Source organism: Panthera tigris, chromosome X, assembly GCF_018350195.1.
Source record: "Panthera tigris isolate Pti1 chromosome X, P.tigris_Pti1_mat1.1, whole genome shotgun sequence".
Lineage (NCBI taxonomy): Eukaryota > Metazoa > Chordata > Mammalia > Carnivora > Felidae > Panthera > Panthera tigris.
In genome coordinates, this window is record NC_056677.1 from 72,154,146 (window position 1) to 72,170,479 (window position 16,334).

Sequence of the window (16,334 nt, forward strand, 5' to 3'; positions counted from 1 at the left end):
TCTGAGCTGTCAGCACAGAGCCTGACACAGGGCTCGAACTCACGGACAGCGAGATCATGACCTGAGCCGAAGTTGGCCACTTAACCGACTGAGCCACCCAGGTGCCCTGGAAGGCCATTTTTTAAATCTGTGCTTACACTTTATTAAGGTTTCTCTAGGAAATTAATAATCACAGGGGAAATTTTCATAACTAAAAAGTTTGGTTTGGTAGTTTGCTTCTTAAAAGGATTTGGAGATAGTGAGCCATAAATCAATTAATAGGGGGAAAGTTTGAAATATTTTGTTAATATTCTGTGGGGATATGCAGTCATGGAAAGTACAGAGTATGTTCTCCTTGGTTTCCATGCAGAATTTAAGTTTCTAACATTTTTAAATCCTTGTGTAATTTTAATAACAGTATATTTATGTCTGTTTTGATCACAAATATTAGTGACTATTGTGTTCTTTATATAGGAGTTCCTTTAATTGAGATGATCACTTTGGTTTTTATGAGACCTGTTAAATGTGTTTTACTACATTGCACAACTTTGAATTTTTTCTGGTTTTATTCAACCATCATTGTTGAGCCCAAGAGACAAACCTTGAATCAATTAACAGAATTTTTGTCTAGCCTGCTTTTTCTTTTAAATGTATGTGTTTTGACAATTTTTATTACTGTTACTGTTGTTTACAGGAATGATATTTAGGAGGACTCTAATTATACTTTCTATAGATTCATCATTGTTCACTAGTTTTTGTGGTTTTCAAAGCAAGAAAAAATGAGGGAATGGCAAAGAGGATCAAGGGATATTATTAATAGTGGATAATTGCATTTGGGATCAACATAAGCACTGTCCATTGTAGATTTCTATAATCTGCAGTAATTTAGGAAAATTATAGGCAAGTGTATTTTAGAACATCTGTTAAAGATTACTTGTTTCTTGGTTTCTGTCCAAATGAAGGCAAGATTACTGTTGAAGCAATAGTTTAAAATATACTGTAAAGTGTTATGGTTTACTTATCATAGTGATGTTAACATCCATGTTAGGCTAAATTTCCCTAGCCTCTGTTCAAACATGTTTCCTCACAAATCTCAAGCTCATAAGGGGTAAGTAGAAAAAATTTCAATTTGTTACCCTTTTTATGTTGACATATCTGTGGCTACCATAAGTATAATGTGGATAATACCTGAAAGATATTAATTGAGAAATTTAAAATATGTGAAAACTATTTCACCTTGCATAAGAAAACAGAATTATAGACATTAATCAATGATGTTGGTATTTGTTATTAAACTGAAAATACATTGAATATTTTGATAGGGCATTACTCCTTATTGACGGAATCTTCAAATTAGAGCCATAGCATTCATTTTAGAGATATATGACTAAAAGGGTAGACCATATTCCACGTCTTATTTTCTTCAATAATTCTGAAACCTAGACAATCTACATCCTGTCATGCCAGCATCACTATTATATATTCTAAAAATGTGTGAAGTTAGAAGCTGGTAACACATCAATATATTGTAATGATTAAAAATAAAGTTACTTGTTAAAAAAATGCCATTAATTGCCCAAAGAGATACTAGGGTATAATAAAACTTACTTTAAAAGAAAGAATTAATTCAGATACTTTTTTTTATTGCTTCTACTATAGTATCAATTTTGATGTGATTTTCCTTTGTCCAAACAATGTGACAAATATAATAATTTAACATATACTGTCTCTTTTAGGACTGGATCTGCCATTTATGATGATGCCGCATCCCCTACTTCCAGTCAGCTTACCTCCTGCATCAGTTGCCATGGCAATGAATCAGATGAACCATCTCAATACTATTGCCAACATGGCTGCTGCAGCCCAGATTCACAGTCCACTCTCCAGAGCTGGGACCTCTGTTATAAAGGTAAGAATTATGATTTGGAAGAGGACAGAGATTTTAATTACATGTAAATTTTGAGAAAATATTAACATTACCACTGCAACTTCAGTATAAACATACGGCTCATTGACTCAGTTGCTTAGCATATAGATAATATTGATGAATTTTATTTATGACTATTCCTGGTAAGGTAGTTTGTGTTTATTTGCTTTTATTCAATGACCACAGATCTCACCTTTAATTCTAGCTTCATGTCTTGCAGTCATGAGCACAGTGTGTGAGAGGCATAGAAAGGCTAATGGCAGAGTACAGTAGTGTATAAAAATCACTACCATTGCTGGGTGAAATAAACACTGTACACCTTTTTGGTGTCTGGAAGGCAATTGTTGAGTATTATATACCATACAGGACTTGTAAACAGAAAGATCTTAGGTTGAATTCTTATTCTGCTACTTAGCTGAATAACATTGGATATGATATTTAACCTTGTCATAACAAGCATGAACTTGTTTCCTCAATTGTAAACGATATGTCATAGTAATAATCTATCCCACTTACTTCGTTGGTTGTCCAGAGATAATGTGAGTAAAATAGAGGTTAAAAACTATGAAACACTGGGGTACCTGGTTGGCTCAGTTGGTTAAGCGTCCAACTTCAGCTCAGGTCATGATCTCATGGTTTTTGGGTTCAAGCCCCATATCAAGCTCTGTGTTAACAGCTCAGAGCCTGGAGCCTGCTTCATATTCTGTGTCTCCCTCTCTCTGCCCCTCCCCTGCTCGTGCTCTGTCTCTCAAAAACAAATAAACTTTAAAAAAATTCAAAACTGTGAAACATTAAACAAATATTTATTATAATTTATAGAATTATCATTATCATCATTAGAATACTATTTTTTTCAAAATCTCATGACCATTGGCTATTGAAACACAAACAGTATTTTATAATCTGTCCTGATGTCTTCTGTTAGTTTGGCATAGGATCTCTTTGCCCTCTCTCCCAGTATCATGTGAACTTTGCTTAAAAAGCCAATATGTATTTTCTTTTGGCAAAGAGATAATATAAGTGTATATAGGATCAAAAGAGTATAGTTAGAGCAACCCATTGATTTGTCCCTTTATTCCTTTTTATGTTCAACAAATATCCTATCCTTGATAAATGCATGCTGTAATGGACAATATGGGAAAGAGATAAAGATATAATTAATCTCTCTCTTCCAGTACAAACTAAATGTGATATAAACAACAAGTACCCATTTTATTTGCACAACAAGCAAACAAATTTAACAAGCAACAATTTAACACTGATTGATATGTAGGCTCCATGCCCAACGTGGGGCTTGAACTCATGACCCTGAGATCAAAAGTCGCATGCTCTCCTGACTGAGCCAGTCAGGCACCCCCAATACAGTTGTTATTAAAAGACAACTACACATGTACACATACATATAAACACATATTTAACGTTAATGTATTAATACTTCATACATTCTGTGTATACTACCATATTTCCAAGGATGTAAAGAAATATTGAGGTGAAATAAAGGATCTACATGAAAATGAGCAGAGTTGATAATTTAGTGCCAATAAACTACATCCTAAACCAAACTTACAGTGTTACACCTTGTATTAAACTGAATATTGACCCTGCTTTTTATACTTTCAAATGATTCAATATGATGAACATCTCCTTTGACCATTTGTGATGTAAACCACCCCAAAACGGGAAAAGTATGATGTAAGAGGGTATAATATGTACTAGTAAATAACATTTTCTATATATTTTTTTAATTTTTAGGAATAAGCCTTGAACTATGCACATATATGCTAGAATCTGAATTATTATTGTAGATGATTTTACTAATAGCCTTTGATTTGGGGAATTGATTGGGTAAGTATGTATCAATTTTGGAAATGTCTCTCCTCTGCTACTTTGAATCTGGAGAAGACTTGTAGTGTTTCAGAAGAGCTACAGCTGTTTTCCATGGGGCCCAAATGAAATATGTGAAGAGTAACAGGCTTGTAAAAGTCATAAATGCAAATAAAATTAAGTCATCAATGACTAAAAATGATTGGGATTTTGGAGATGCAATTTTCCTTTTTAAATTCCCTTATTTATTTGTTGCAAACACTGTTAACCCTGTATTTGGCAAATGATGAGGACATTATCACTTGCTTTCTCATTTGTAATAAAACAGATTAACTTGCTGTGAACTTTTAACTAGGCTGAGACACAACAGTAGCCACCTAATGAGCCAAAGCACATTGCAGTTAAGTAGCTAAATAGATGCATACTGATTACAGGAATGAAAAATGGATCTGTTTACTTGCAGAAAAGAAATTGTTCATAGAACTATCAATTATTTTAAGATAAATTAAACATTCCCAGCTACACAGACACACACACACACACACACACACACACACACACACACACACACATATTTTAACCCCACCTAACTCTTAATCAATATAAGGCACTAAACTTACCTAATACAGTTTATATGGTGAAAAAAAGTCTGATCTCTGTGATACCTTAGGGAAACAATAACAATGAACTGAACGTTGACTGAATTTGGAAAGTGCAGACTATAAAATCTTAAAGCAGAAATAAAACTTCATGCAAAATGTTAGTCACTCTAAATCAAGTTTTCAAAGTTAGTTTATTGTTTTACCTAACATGATGTTGAAAATGTCAAAGAAGGAGTTGAATAGAAAGTTACTTGAGTTCATATTATTTGATCATTTGCTAATTTTAAACATTTGTGGGGGAGGCATCTGGTTGGCTCAGTAGGTTAAACGTCAGGACTCTCAATCTCATAGTTTGTGAGTTCCAGCCCCGCATCAGGCTCCGTGCTGATAGTGCAGAGCTGCTTGGGATTCTCTCTCTCTCTCTCTCTCTCTCTCTCTCTCTCTCTCTCTCTCCCATTCTCTATGACCCTGCCCCACCTATGCTTCTGCTCTCTTTCTCTCTTTCTGTCTCAAAAATAAATTAATTTAAAAAATAAACATTTGGGGATCCTCCTTTATAGTATTGTATTTTTTCTCATTTTCATAGCATTTTATATTCATGTAGACGCCCTTTCAATTTTTTTTTAATCAAAGTAAGCTTTCATTTTCTATTAGGCAGAGTGGACAAGAGCAAGTACCACTGTGAGTTGGATTCTCTTGCTTCTCCAAACTATCGATTTTATGAATCACTTAATTTTTTTTCTATTTTTATTATGGCAGCATATATTACTGTGTGTATGATTCCTGTTTGCCACCATAGAGTGATTTTGTTTGTTCAGTTCCATTTTTGCCCCATATAACTGCTGTAATTAGTTATATGAACTAATATATGGATATTAATAATATGGATAATGAATGGATGTCCCTATCCATTCATTCAGATGCCCATGAAACTTAAATGTAGTTCATTGAATTACATATATTTTTTAGCAAATTTCCAATGTTACAATCAAAGACAAATACTGAATGTTCTACATTTTATACACATATTTTGGGAAAGAATCATTGGGGCTATACAACAGTGAAAGGCAGAGAAATAATTTTGACCTTATATATAAAAACCCTTGCATTGGTGGGGCATCTGGGTGGCTCAGTCAGTTAAGTGTCCGACTTCAGGTCGTGATCTCATGGTTCATGAGTTTGAGCTCTGTGTCAGACTCTGTGCTAACAGCTCAGAGCCTGGAGCCTGCTTCGGGTTCTGTGTTTCCCTCTCTCTCTGCCCCTCTCCCACTTTCAGAAAATAAAACAATGTGGTACAAGGGCTATATATATCTTGCTGCTTATCCTCATACCATTACTGCAGAATACAAGTATAATTATTTGGGGGAAAAAGTTGATTATTTTATCCTGCTTTGTTTATATGTTTCTTTCTATTTTGTCCTGTATATATAGTGTTACAACTAGGTAATTATCTGTATAGTAATTATAAATGAAATGTATAATTCTGTCTTAAAACATTGTTTTTGAGGTCTGATAACAGTTATAATTATCAGTATTTAATTAAGATATAATACTGCAGCTAATATACTCAAAGTCTACTATTCATTTTACTAAAATTATCAAATGTTAATTATTTTCTAGACAATAATATAAAACACCATGTAAAAAGTGAACCTACTACATTGATGACTATATTAGTGTTTCATTGCTGCAGTAACAAAATATGACAAATTTTGTGGCTTAAAACAATGCAAATTAATTTTCTTGTAGTTCTATAGGTCAGATATCTAACATGGATATCACTAAGCTAAAATCAAGGAGTTGGCAGGGCTGCATTTCTTTCTGTAGCTTCCAGGGAAGAATCTGTTTCCTTGACTTTTCCAACTTCTAGAATGCACCCACATTTCTTGGCTCATGGTTCCTTTCATCCATCTTCAAAGCCAGAAATGTTGCATCTCTCTGATTATTCTCCCATAATATCTCCCTTTGACCTTCCTTTTATGCCTCCAAGTGTGATTTATCTCAAGATTCTCAGTCACGTCTGAAAAATCCATTTACCATATGAGGTAATATATTCACAGGTCTTGGTCATTAGGTTGTGGAGGGGATATTTAGGGGGCCATTATTCTGCCTGCCACAATGAAAGACACTGCAAAATGTTAACTTCTACTAACGAAATAATAAGCTTTAACTCTCATGCTATTTACTTTTGTATTTAAACAAACAGCAGTTTTATCTAGAGAATTTATAAATTTAAGCCTCTCAGGCAAAATCAATGTGAAAATGTATAAGCACATATTTGACAAATTAATTTTTAACATTATTATGATTTGAATACTGATGTTATAATTACAGATAATTAGAACAATTAAGAAATTTATTAAGGATGAATTAAATATTTTATAGAACAAACATTCTCTGTCCCAGCATGTCTATTACCCAGTCACATTTATTGCATAAATGCATAAAACAGCAATTTGGTTATTTTAGTGATCAAATTAAATGAATGATTGTCAGATTTATTCATCAAGTTGGGATGTATAAACATAATGAATAACTTCAGAGATTTATAGCAATATTCATAATCACAAAAGTCTTGAGGACTATTAACAGTTACTGAAGAGCTATGTAAAATAAATATTTTATTTTTATTCAAATTCATTCAAAACTATAAATGTCTAAACAATACTAAGCAATTGATATTCATAGGTCTTAGTTTTAGTTTGCAAAACCATCATTGTGTAGTGTGATTACCAAACCATTTTGCTGGGAGAATTCAAAATAAATTTCTAAGGTCTGATAGAGGAGGTGTATACTGTTTCTGTAATTTTTATTTGTGCAGAAAGACTCAACGTGTACCAGATGCCACTATTTGTGATTTTTATTCCTAGGTTTTCAAGTGTTTACCTTAGGGACATCTTAGAGAGTGAGATCACCCTCCATGCTTGGTATATACTTTATATAAATATAAACGTTTACAATAATAATAATCTTCACTGCACACCTATGTTCATAATATAGAATGTATTTCTTTTTTTCATTATTACATATTTTATTCTGACATACCATTATATTAATAAAATCATCATTAAAATGCCAATCTTGGCTATTACATAAATGATACAGTGAATAGGTTTATAGGGAAATATCAAGGTAAAATTTTAATGTATTTCTTAAGAAAGGAAATGGAAATTAACTTTTCTTAAACCTCTAACATATATCAGCATCGTGCTTATTGCTTTCACCCTCTCTTATTAAATTCTCATAATACCTCATTAATTTTGCAAGAAAAAATATGTATTTGTCTAAAATTACATGTTAAATACCAGGTATCATGAACATGCCTGCTTTTGGGATAAGGGAGAGGTCAACATTTCAAATGTCATGGACTCAACCAACATGAAAAACTTGGTGCACAGATGATATTTCCTTTTGTGTCTCCTTTTGTGTCAGGAACGGATCCCAGAGAGTCCTTCTCCTGTTCCCTCTCTGGAAGATAATCATTGTCCTGGGAGTCAAATTTCCTCCCACCCCAGCAGCAGTGTGTCCAGTTCTCCTTCTCAGATGGATCACCATTCAGAGAGGACGGGTAAGTATCTTGCCCAAAACAAGGAATTTAAAGAAATTCTTTCAGGAAATTTGTCATTAGTCAATAGAAAGTGGAGAAAGAAGCTGGGGAGCTGATGCCTTCTTAAAAAATGGCTTTTTGAAGTGGACTTTTTTTTTATTGCTGAAGCAATATGAACAACAAAATGAAACTCATGGTGTTATAAGTTTCTTCTCAGAAAGGGCCTTTATTTACTGTGTCACTGGATTCCAGGGGAACAATATGATGGGATTTTTGTAGAGTATATGCTAGTTCAGTATGTTGGTATATAACAGTTTATGTGATACAATATACTTGCTACATTCACAGAATCCTTTGAATAATGAAAGATAAAATATATTTTAAACAGTTGATCATTTAGAATGATTAAAAAGTGAATCAATATATAATTTGCTACAATCTCAATAATTTAGATCACAAGTATTTAACATGCCTTTCCCTTTATTTTTTTATCATCTCACAAGTCTTACACCAGAGATACTATTCCAGAAATACTATAGTGTTATTGTCAGTGATGTGGCATATGGGAGACTTGAGTATAGCCATAGTTCCAGCGGTGACTAGCTATGAGAATGTAACTTGGGTATGTAACTTAACCATTATGAATTTCTTTACCCAATATATAGAAATAATTACTTCCTTGCCTAAGGCACTGGATTTTTGTGAGATCAAATGAAATAATATGTAGAAAAACACTTCAGAAACTTAAAGTGCTAAGGGAATGTGAGGGACAAGCACTATTTTTCTCTGTGTGGCTTTACCTTGATTGTTTATCATCCCTTGCTGTCTGATTTTACTCAGGTATACAGATGTTACCATATTGTAACAAATTCTCCTTTAGTATATAATAATTATGAACCAATTGAGTTAGGTAAAATATTTGTTAATCTTATGTACCTACACAATCCAATTTCCTAAATATCCATTTCATTTAGGAATAATTATTTCTGCTTTTCTTTTAGCCTTACACTATATGGATGTTCATTATGTAAACTCTAAATTTTTACACATGGTAATAGTGATTGCTTTAAGCCTCTTCAAAATAATGTTTTGGTGGGGGGTGAGGGGGAGAAGAGTAATTTGAGGGATTAGTGGAGGTGTTAGTTTCCAAATTTGTGTTAGGGAAGGATGAATATGATTTCTCCCTTGTGGAAATTCATGCAAGTCTCACTTAGCCTGTCAATATTACACATTGTTTGTGGCTCATAGTATGCCCAATGAATCTCAAATCAGGCTCCCCATTATAACTGCAAATTCTGTGAGCATTTACAAATCTGGATGATCAGACTACATGCTCAGAGTCTGATTTACCTAGTCTGGAATAAAGCATGGCAGCAGCATTTTGTTTTTATTTTCAGTATCTCTTCATCAGATTCTAATATGCAGCCAGAGTTATGAACCACTGAGCTAGAACTTGCAGCTAAGGAAGTAAATTTAATTCCTGGAAGAGGTGACAGATCTTCTAGCTTTACTTTGTCACAGCTTTTGGACACAGACCACCTGATTATTACAACATTGTGCAACTCATTCAAGGGAGACTGAGCAAGGCAAACAGATATAGCCAGAAGACCATTGATGAATCAATAAACTAAAACACACATTATTCTGTCAGGATAATCTTTGTGTTGATGAGAGGTGGGAGAGAAAGAAAAGAGAGATTATTGAGTGCTGTCTAAAAGCAAAGCACATAGGGAAATATATTTTGTGATAGATACATTGTAAGAGAATGATATCTTACACTTAGAAGTAAAATCAAATATTTTCAAATCAATGTAGTATTCTTAAAAATATATTAACCATGTAAAACATTTCTTATTGCACTGGTAGTAATTAGGCTATCTAAGCACATTCCCAGTTGTACAGACATGATAGTGAGATTGTCTCTAAATGAATACAAATATTTGATGATTTTTCATTTATAGTGACCATATTTTATTTATAGAACATTATGATATTTTAATAAAATATAACAAAAATTAATTAAATGATCAAGTATAAAAATTGGCATGTATTTCTCTTTCAATAGAAATATTTTGTGAAGGAGCATTTATAATAATTACCAGAAAGTTAGACTTCACCTTTTAATTTTGCTGTATATATTTGCAAAAACTTTATAAGGCGAGTTAAATGCATAATTATTTTAAACTCACGAAATTAAGTGATAAATTCTTTCCAGAAATACTTTGGGAAATATATTATTAATTATGCAGGTAAATAGCTAATTTACATATGTATTTTAAAAGAGGAAATATTTAAAATGATTTAGAGAAAATATGTGGGCAATTATATATGTGCCATATATTAATTCCACTTTAAAAATTCACATGATTAAAGCAGCTTATCAATTTTTAAATTATATAATCATCAGACCAAATTTCTCCACTGTTTCAGAAGTAGAAGTGTATACAATTCATGTTACTACTTATTGGAGTAAAATACCTGTTTATCTAATACTTTTCTGCCTTTCTTTTGGGTACTTTGCAAAAATATTACTCAGTTATATCTTTTATTTATAGTCATGATGCCCAACAATAGAGAAGAACTTATTGTTGATCAGGATAATGGACCAACCATCAAAAGGGATAATAAAGGTAAAATAATTTTTGCTTATGTGGTTGACATATAAATATTAGATAGTAACTGAATTAACATCCCAGTACTGTATATTGCATCCATATTTCCTAAACAAAATAGATTTATACTGTCTTTGGATAAATTACTATAGTAGTAAAAAAAATTATGTTTACCAGAGACTTGTTTATTTGATGTTCTAAATTACATGTCAGCCTAAAGTTTTTCTGTGCCTGTGGTTGGAAATTTTACTTTAAGCCCTTTTATTATGCCTGATCAGAGACATCTGACTCTCTTTTTATTACATATTCACTTTGTTATCCATGTTTAAATAACTCACCATTTGATAGTTATGTTTGAAAAACTGAGTTGCTGCCATGGAGAAGAAATATTCCCCTCAACTATGAAAAGAGGTTTTTAAAATATATGCTAATTTGGGCATTTCAAATGAAAGCTTAACAAGTTACTCCAGCAAAGTATTTATCTGGAATGCAGATAGATATGATACCAATCTAGCTTTTGATCCACTGAGATACATGTATATCTCCATAGTATCCACTTTTTTCTTTTTCTTTTTTTTAATATGAAATTTATTGTCAAATTGGTTTCCATACAGCACTCAGTACTCATCCCAACAGGTGCTCTCCTCAATACCTATCACACACCTTCCCTTCCCTCCAAGCCCCCATCAACCCTCAGTTTATTCTGTTTTTAAGAGTCTCTTATGGTTTGCACCCTTCCCTATCTGTAATTTTTTTCGCCCTTCCCCTCACCCATGGTCTTATGTTAAGTTTCTTAACATCCACATGAGAGTTAAAACATATGGTATCTGTCTTTCTCTGTATGACTTATTTCACTTAACATAACACTCTCCAGTTCCATCCACGTTGCTACAAAGGGCCATATTTCATTCTTTCTCATTGCCACGTAGTACTCCATTTGTGTATATGAACCACAATTTCTTTATCTATTCATCACTTAATGGACATTTAGGCTCTTTCCATCATTTGGCTACTGTTGAAAGTGCTGCTATAAACATTGGAGTACATGGGCCCCTATGCAACAGCACTCCTGTATCCCATGGGTAAATTCCTAGCAGTGCTGTTGCTGGGTCATAGGGGAGATCTCTTTTTAATTTGGGGGGGAACCTCCACACTGTTTTCCAGAGTGGCTGCACCAGTTTGCATACCCACCAACAGTGCAAGAGGGTTCCCATTTCTCCACATCCTCTCCAGCATCTATAGTCTCCTGAATTGTTCATTTTAGCCACTCTGACTGGCGTGAGGTGGTATCTCAGTGTGGTTTGATTTGTATTTCTCTGATGAGGAGTGACGTTGAGCTTCTTTTCACGTGCCTGTTGGCCATCTGGATGTCTTCTTTAGAAAACTTTCCATTCATTCTTCTGCCCATCTCTTCACTGGATTACTTGTTTTGGGGTGTGGAGTTTGGTGAGTTCTTTATAGATTTTGGATACTAGCCCTTTGTCCGATATGTCATTTACAAATATCTTTTCCCACTCCCATGCCTTTTAGTTTTGTTGATTGTTTCCTTTGCAGTACAGAAGCTTTCTATCTTGATGAGGTCCCAATAGTTCATTTTTGCTTTTAATTCCCTTGCCTTTGGAGATGTGTTGAGTAAGAAATTGCTGCGGCTGAGGTCAGAGAGGATTTTTTTCCTGCTTTCTTCTCTAGGGCTTTGATAGTTTCCTGTCTCACATTCAGGTCCTTTATCCATTTTGAGTTTATTTTTGTGAATGGTGTAAGAAAGTGGTCTAGTTTCATCCTTTTGCATGTTGCTGTCCAGTTCTCCCAGTACCATTTGTGAAAGAGACTGTCTTTTTTCCATTGGATGTTCTTTCCTGCTTTGTCAAAGATTAGTTGGCCATACTTTTGTGGGTCTAGTTCTGGGGTTTCTATTCTATTCCATCGGTCTATGTGTCTGTTTTTGTGACAATACCATGCTGTCTTGATGATTACAGCTGTGTAGTAGAAGCTAAAGTCTCGGATTTTGATGCCTCCTGCTGTGGTATTCTTCTTCAATATTACTTTAGCTAGTTGGGGTTTTTTGTGGTTTGATACAACTTTAGGATTGCTTGTTCTAGCTTCTAAAAGACTGCTGGTGCAACTTTTACTGGGATTGCATTTGATTGTATTGATTTCCTTGGGTAGTATTAACATTTTAACAATATTTATTCTTCCAATCCATGAGCACGGAGTGTTTTTCTATTTCTTTGTATCTTCTTCAATTTCATTCATAAGTTTTCTATAGTTTTCAGCACGCAGATCTTTTACATCTTTGGTCAGGTTTATTTCTAGGTATTTTATGATTCTTGGTGCAATTGTGAAAGAGATCAGTTTCTTTATTTGTCTTTCTGTTGCTTCATTGTTAGTGTATAAGAATGCAACTGATTTCTGTACATTGATTTTGTATCCTGCGACTTTGCTGAATTCATGTATCAGTTCTAGCAGACTTTTGGTGGAGTCTATCGGGTTTTCCGTATATAATATCATGTCATCTTCAAAAAGTGAAAGCTTGATTTCATCATTACTAGTTTTGATGCCTTTGATTTCCTTTTGTTGTCTGATTGCTGATACTAGCACTTCCAACACTCTGTTAAACAACAGCGGTGAGAGTGGACATCCCTCTCGTGTTCCTGATCTCAGGGAAAAAGCTCTCAGTTTTTCCCCATTGAGGATGATGTTAGCTGTGGTCTCCTCATAAATGGCTTTGATGATGTTTAACTATCTTCCTTCCATCCCGACTTTCTCGAGGGTTTTTATTAAGAAAGGGTGCTGAATTTTGTCAAATGCCTTTTCTGCATCAATTGACAGGATCATATGGTTCTTATCTTTTCTTTTATTAATGTGATGTATCACGTTGCTTGATTTGTGAATGTTGAACCATCTCTGCAGCCCAGGAATGAATCCCACTTGATCATGGTGAATAATTCTTTTTATATGCTGTTGAATTCTATTCGCTAGTATCTTATTGAGAATTTTTGCATCCATATTCATCAGGCATATTGGCCTGTAGTTCTCTTTTTTGGATGCGTCTCTGTCTAGTTTAGGAAGTAAAGTAATGCTGGCTTCATAGAAGGAGTCTGGAAGTTTTCCTTCCCTTTCTATATTTTGGAGCAGCTTGAGAAGGATAGGTATTATCTCTGCTTTAAATGTCTGGTAGAATTCCCCTGGGAAGCCATCTGGTCCTGGACTCTTTTTTGTTGGGAGATGTTTGAAAACTGATTCGATTTCTTTGCTGGTTATGGGTCTGTTCAAGTTTTCTATTTCTTCATGTTTGAGTTTTGGAAGTGTGTGGGTGCTTAGGAATTTGTCCATTTCTTCCAGGTTGTCCAATTTGTTGGCATATAATTTTTCATAGTACTCCCTGATAATTGCTTGTATCTCTGAGGGATTGGTTGCCATAATTCCATTTTCATTCATGATTTTATCTATTTGGGTCATCTCCCTTTTCTTTTTGAGAAGCCTGGCTAGAGGTTTGTCAATTTTGTTTATTTTTTCAAAAAACCAACTCTCGGTTTCATTGATCTGCTCTACAGTTTTTTAAGATTCTATACTGTTTATTTCTGCTCTGATGTTTATTATTTCTCTTCTTCTGCTGGGTTTGGGGTGTCTTTGCTGTTCTGCTTCTATTTATTTAGGTATGCTCTATTTGGGATGTTATTAGGTGTTTGTATTTGGGATTTGTATGTATTAGGTGTTTGTATTTGGGATTTTTCTTGTTTCTTGAGATAGGCCTGGATTCCAATGTATTTTCCTCTCAGGACTGCCTTCACTGCGTCCTAAAGCATTTGGATTGTTGTATTTTCACCTTCATTTGTTTCCATATATTTTTAAATTTCTTCTCTAATTGCCTGGTTGACACGTTCATTCTTTAGTAGGGTGTTCTTTAACCTCCATGCTTCTGGAGGTTTTCCAGACTTTTTCCTGTGGTTGATTTCAAGCTTCATAGCATTGTGGTCTGAAAGTATGCCGGGTATGATCTCAATTCTTTTGTACTTATGAAGGGTTATTTTGTGACCCAGTATGTGATCTATCTTGGAGAACGTTCCATGTGCACTCGAGAAGAAAGTATATTCTGTTGCTTTGGGATGCAGAGTTTTAAATATATCTGTCAAGTTCATCTGATCCATTGTATCATTCAGGGCCCTTGTTTCTTTATCGAGTCTGTGTCTAGATGATCTATCCATTGGTGTAAGTGGAGTATTAAGATCCCCTGCAATTACCACATTCTTATCAATAAGGTTGCTTATTTTTGTGATTAATTGTTGTATATATTTGGGGGCTCTCGTATTTGGTGCATAAACATTTATAATTGTTAGCTCTTCCTGATGGATAGACTCTGCAATGATTATATAATGCCCTTCTTCATCTCTTGTTACAACCTTTAATTTGAAGTCTAGTTTGTCTAATATAAGTATGGCTATTCCAGATTTCCTCTGACTTCCAGTAGCATGCTAGATATTTCTCCATCCCCTCACTTGTAATCTGAAGGTGTCCTCAGGTCTAAAATGAGTCTCTTGTAGACATAAAATAGACGGGTCTTGATTTTTTACCCATTCTGATACCCTATGTCTTTGGTTGTAGCATTTGGTTCATTTACATTCAGTGTTATTATAGAAAGACATGGGTTTAGAGTCATTGTGAAGTCTGTAGGTTTCATGCTTCAAGTGATGTCTCTGGCATTTTGTGGTCCTTGCAACATTTCACTCACAGAGTCCCCCTTAGGATCTCTTGTAGGGCTGGTTTAGTGGTGATGAATTACTTCAGTTTTTGTTTGTTTGGGAAGACCTTTATCTCTCCTATTCTAAATGACAGACTTGCTGGCTACATATTCTCAACAGATTCTTGGCTACGTGTTTTTTTCTGTTCATCACATTGAAGATTTCATACCATTCCTTTCTGTCCTGCCAAGTTTCACTATATATGTCTGCTACTACCCTTATGTATCTACCTTTGTATGTTAAGGTCCATTTTTCCTAGCTGCTTTTAGAATTCTCTCTTTATCCTTGTATTTTGCCAGTTTCCCTATGATATGTTGTGCAGATCTATTCAAGTTATGTCTGAAAGGAGTTCTCTGTGTGTCTTGGATTTCAATGCCTTTTTCCTTCCCCAGATCAGCGAAGTTCTCAGCTCTGATTTGTTCAAGTACACACCTTCAGCCCCTTTCTCTGTCTCTTCATCTTCTGGAAATCCTATGATACGGATGTTGTTCCATTTGATTGCAGCACTTAGTTCTCTAATTCTCCCCTCATACTCCTGGATTTTTTTATCTTTTTGTCAGCTTCCTCTTTTTCCATAATTTTATCTTCTATTCACCTATTCCTTCCTCTGCCTCTTCAATCCATGCTATGGTGCCTCCAGTTTATTTTGCACCTCATTTATAACATTTTTTCGCTTCTCGTGACTATTTCTTAGTCCCTTGATCTCTGTAGCAATAGATTCTCTTCTGTCCTCTATGCTTTTTTCAAGACCAGCGATTAATTTTATGACTATTATTCTAAATTCTTGTTATATTGCTTAAATCGGTTTTGATCAATTTGTTAGCTGTCGCTACTTCCTGGAGTTTCTTTTGAGGAGATTTATTCCATTTCATCATTTTGGGTAGTCCTTGTGGTGGCTCCAAACTGTAGGGCACTACCCTGTGCTGTCTGGAGTAACTTGTGTTGGTAGGCAGGGCCACAGTCAGACGCAATGTCTGCCCCCAACCCACTGCTTGGGCCACAGTCAGACTGGTGTGTACCTTATCTTCCCCTCTCCCAGGGGCAGGACTCACTGTGGGGTGGTGTGGCCCTTGTCCACAGCTGCTTGCACACTGTCAGGCTTGT

At 34.6% G+C, this 16,334-nt stretch overlaps 1 protein-coding gene across 1 annotated transcript in view; it reads left to right on the forward strand.

Annotated features, from left to right (window-relative positions):
* The window catches only part of DACH2 (dachshund family transcription factor 2), a 764,445-nt gene that overhangs the window by 664,854 nt on the left and 83,257 nt on the right, over positions 1-16,334 (forward strand). The window contains 3 exon segments of the mRNA XM_042973956.1: positions 1,716-1,888; positions 7,765-7,900; positions 10,435-10,509. Coding sequence (XP_042829890.1) covers positions 1,716-1,888; positions 7,765-7,900; positions 10,435-10,509 — 384 coding nt within the window.